This window comes from Triticum urartu, chromosome 6A (genome assembly GCF_056163025.1).
Source record: "Triticum urartu cultivar PI428250 chromosome 6A, HENAU_Tu73, whole genome shotgun sequence".
NCBI lineage: Eukaryota > Viridiplantae > Streptophyta > Magnoliopsida > Poales > Poaceae > Triticum > Triticum urartu.
Genome location: NC_141878.1, coordinates 41404780 through 41406999, shown reverse-complemented (window position 1 = coordinate 41406999; position 2220 = coordinate 41404780). Strand labels below are relative to the sequence as shown.

At 62.7% G+C, this 2220-nt stretch overlaps 1 protein-coding gene across 1 annotated transcript; it reads right to left on the bottom strand.

Annotated features, from left to right (window-relative positions):
• Positions 1-231: 231 nt before the first annotated feature.
• Positions 232-1907, bottom strand: LOC125513457 (cytochrome P450 76M5). The gene has a single exon (XM_048678573.2). It carries the CDS (start codon positions 1848-1850, stop codon positions 330-332), a length of 1521 nt encoding a protein of 506 aa, XP_048534530.1. The 5' UTR covers positions 1851-1907; the 3' UTR covers positions 232-329.
• Positions 1908-2220: the final 313 nt, after the last annotated feature.

Sequence of the window (2220 nt, the reverse complement as noted above, 5' to 3'; positions counted from 1 at the left end):
AGATCAATCATAATAATATAGTGAACCGCACCAATGAATTTGATGAAGAAAGTTAAGTAGAGAGTAACACACTCCACCAAATTTTGTAAGATCTAGCGCGATGTGATGTGCTATTAACCAACCTATCGACGAGGCAGTGGCGAGTGGCAGGCAATAATCCAAAGCGAAGCGGCCACACATGACCGACGCGACGTCTACGGAATGTCTGGCTACTGAGATTTCATGAGCAGCTAGTGTAGAACTCGTGATTTTCATACAGTGTAAAGCGGTCGCATCTCGTCCGCACGATACAAGATAAGATTGCGTGCATACACAAGGCTAGCAGCTAGCTACGTGACCATGACGGGGACGGCCCTGAGGGGCACGGCGAGCGTGTTCACGGTGGTGAACTTCTCGGTCACGTCCAGCTCGTCGGCCGCCACGCCGTCCGGGAGCCGCCACTCGAACGCGTGCAGCAGCGACGCCAGCACGAACGGCACAACCCGCTCCGCCATCGGCAGGCCGGGGCACAGCCGCCGCCCGGACCCGAACGGGAGGAACTCGTAGTCCTTGCCCCGGAACTCCACCGCCCTATCCGCCGCCTTATCCAGAAACCTCTCCGGCACGAACTCGTCGGGCCTCTCCCACGCCGCCGGGTCCCGCATGATCGCCCACACGTTGAAGATCACCGTGGCGCCCCTGGGCACGGCGAAGCCGCCGATCTCCACGCCGTCCTCCGCCGCCTGGTGCGGCAGCATGATCGGCGCCACCGGATGCAACCGCATCACCTCCTTCACCACGGCCTGCAGGTACGGCAGGCTCGCCGCGTCAGGCTCCTCGAGGGTGTCCGTGTCGACCTTGCCGCCGAGGACGTCCTCCATCTCCGCGCGCGCCTTGGCCATGGCGCGCGGGTGCCGGAGCAGCTCGGCCATCGCCCACTCCACCGTGATGGCCATCGTGTCGGTCCCGGCCGCGAACACGTCGAACAGTATCACCGTCACCTTGTCGCGACCGATCTTGCCTGCGGAAACGAGCTCCAGCAGCGAGTCCAGGAAGTCGCCGTGCGCGTGCTCGCCCGTGCACGACGTCCGGGCATCTGCCAGGCGGCGGTCGATTATGCCGTCAAGTATGCCAAAGACCTTCTGGTAGCGCGCCCCCGCCCAGCGACGCCAGCCCTGCAGGTCCAGCGGCCGGAGGGAAGGGAAGATGTCGGAGACGTTGGGCTTGCCGAGCGCGGCGATGATGTCCTCCACGACCTCCCGCAGCTCACTCGCGGACTCTCCGCCCACGTCCACCACGTCGACGGAGAAGAAGGCGCTGGACACGAGGTTCAGCACGCCGCCGTACACGGCCTGGCCGACGTCCACCTCCTCCCCCGCGCAGCGGCGGAAGTAGCCCACCATGTCGCGCACCTTGCGCTCGCGCACGCCGCGCGCCACGGCGAGGCCACGCGGCGAGAAGACGTGTGAGGCCACGATGCCCCGCAGCGTCTTCCAGAGCGGGTCGGAGCTGGGCAGCCAGATCATGGACCGCCCGGAGTTGCCGACCGCGTTGGCGGCGTCCGGGACGGCGCGCGCGGCCAGGTGGCGGTCGTACCTGGTGAAGGCCTCCCGCGCGGCGTCATGGGAGGAGACCACCACGGTGGTGACCATGCCGAGCTTGAGCTTCATGACGGGGCCGTGGGCGCGCGCCAGGCGCGCCAGCGTGTGGTGCAGGTTGCCGCCCAGGTCGAGCAGGTTGCCGACGACCGGGAGCGGCGTCGGGCCCGGAGGCGGCCGTCGCCCGGTGCCCCCGCGGCGGGCTGCGCTGGTCAGGTAGTAGAGTAGCGCGGCGGCGAGCGTCGCGCATAGCAGCCAAACCTCGCTCTGCATGGCTGGTATGCTCAGGCAGGAGGCTGCCCGGTGGCCTTGTATAGTGACGACACGATAGATAGAGTGCTGGTGCGGGAGTGCGATGCCGTTTGTTTGGTCGAGAGAATTTCGTGGAGGTTTTGCCGGTGTGAGAGTGATGTTTCTATCCAATATCAAATACTAGTATATGGCAATGTCAAATATTAGCATCAAACCAATTATGCTCGAGGCGTAGATAGATAGGCAGCCGTTGCCTCTCCTCGCTTGTTTTTTCAGTTTTTGCATAATTTTTGTCATAGCCCGTCCCACTATGTGGTTATCTTGTTTTTTGGGAAATAATCCAAATCAGCCGACTGATCTCGCGTGTTGCATAGCTTCAAAAAAAAGATCT

What these genes read in the sequence shown, in the direction of transcription:
- LOC125513457 (XM_048678573.2), bottom strand. Translation starts at nt 1,850, where the DNA reads ATGCAGAGCGAGGTTTGGCTGCTATGCGCGACGCTCGCCGCCGCGCTA.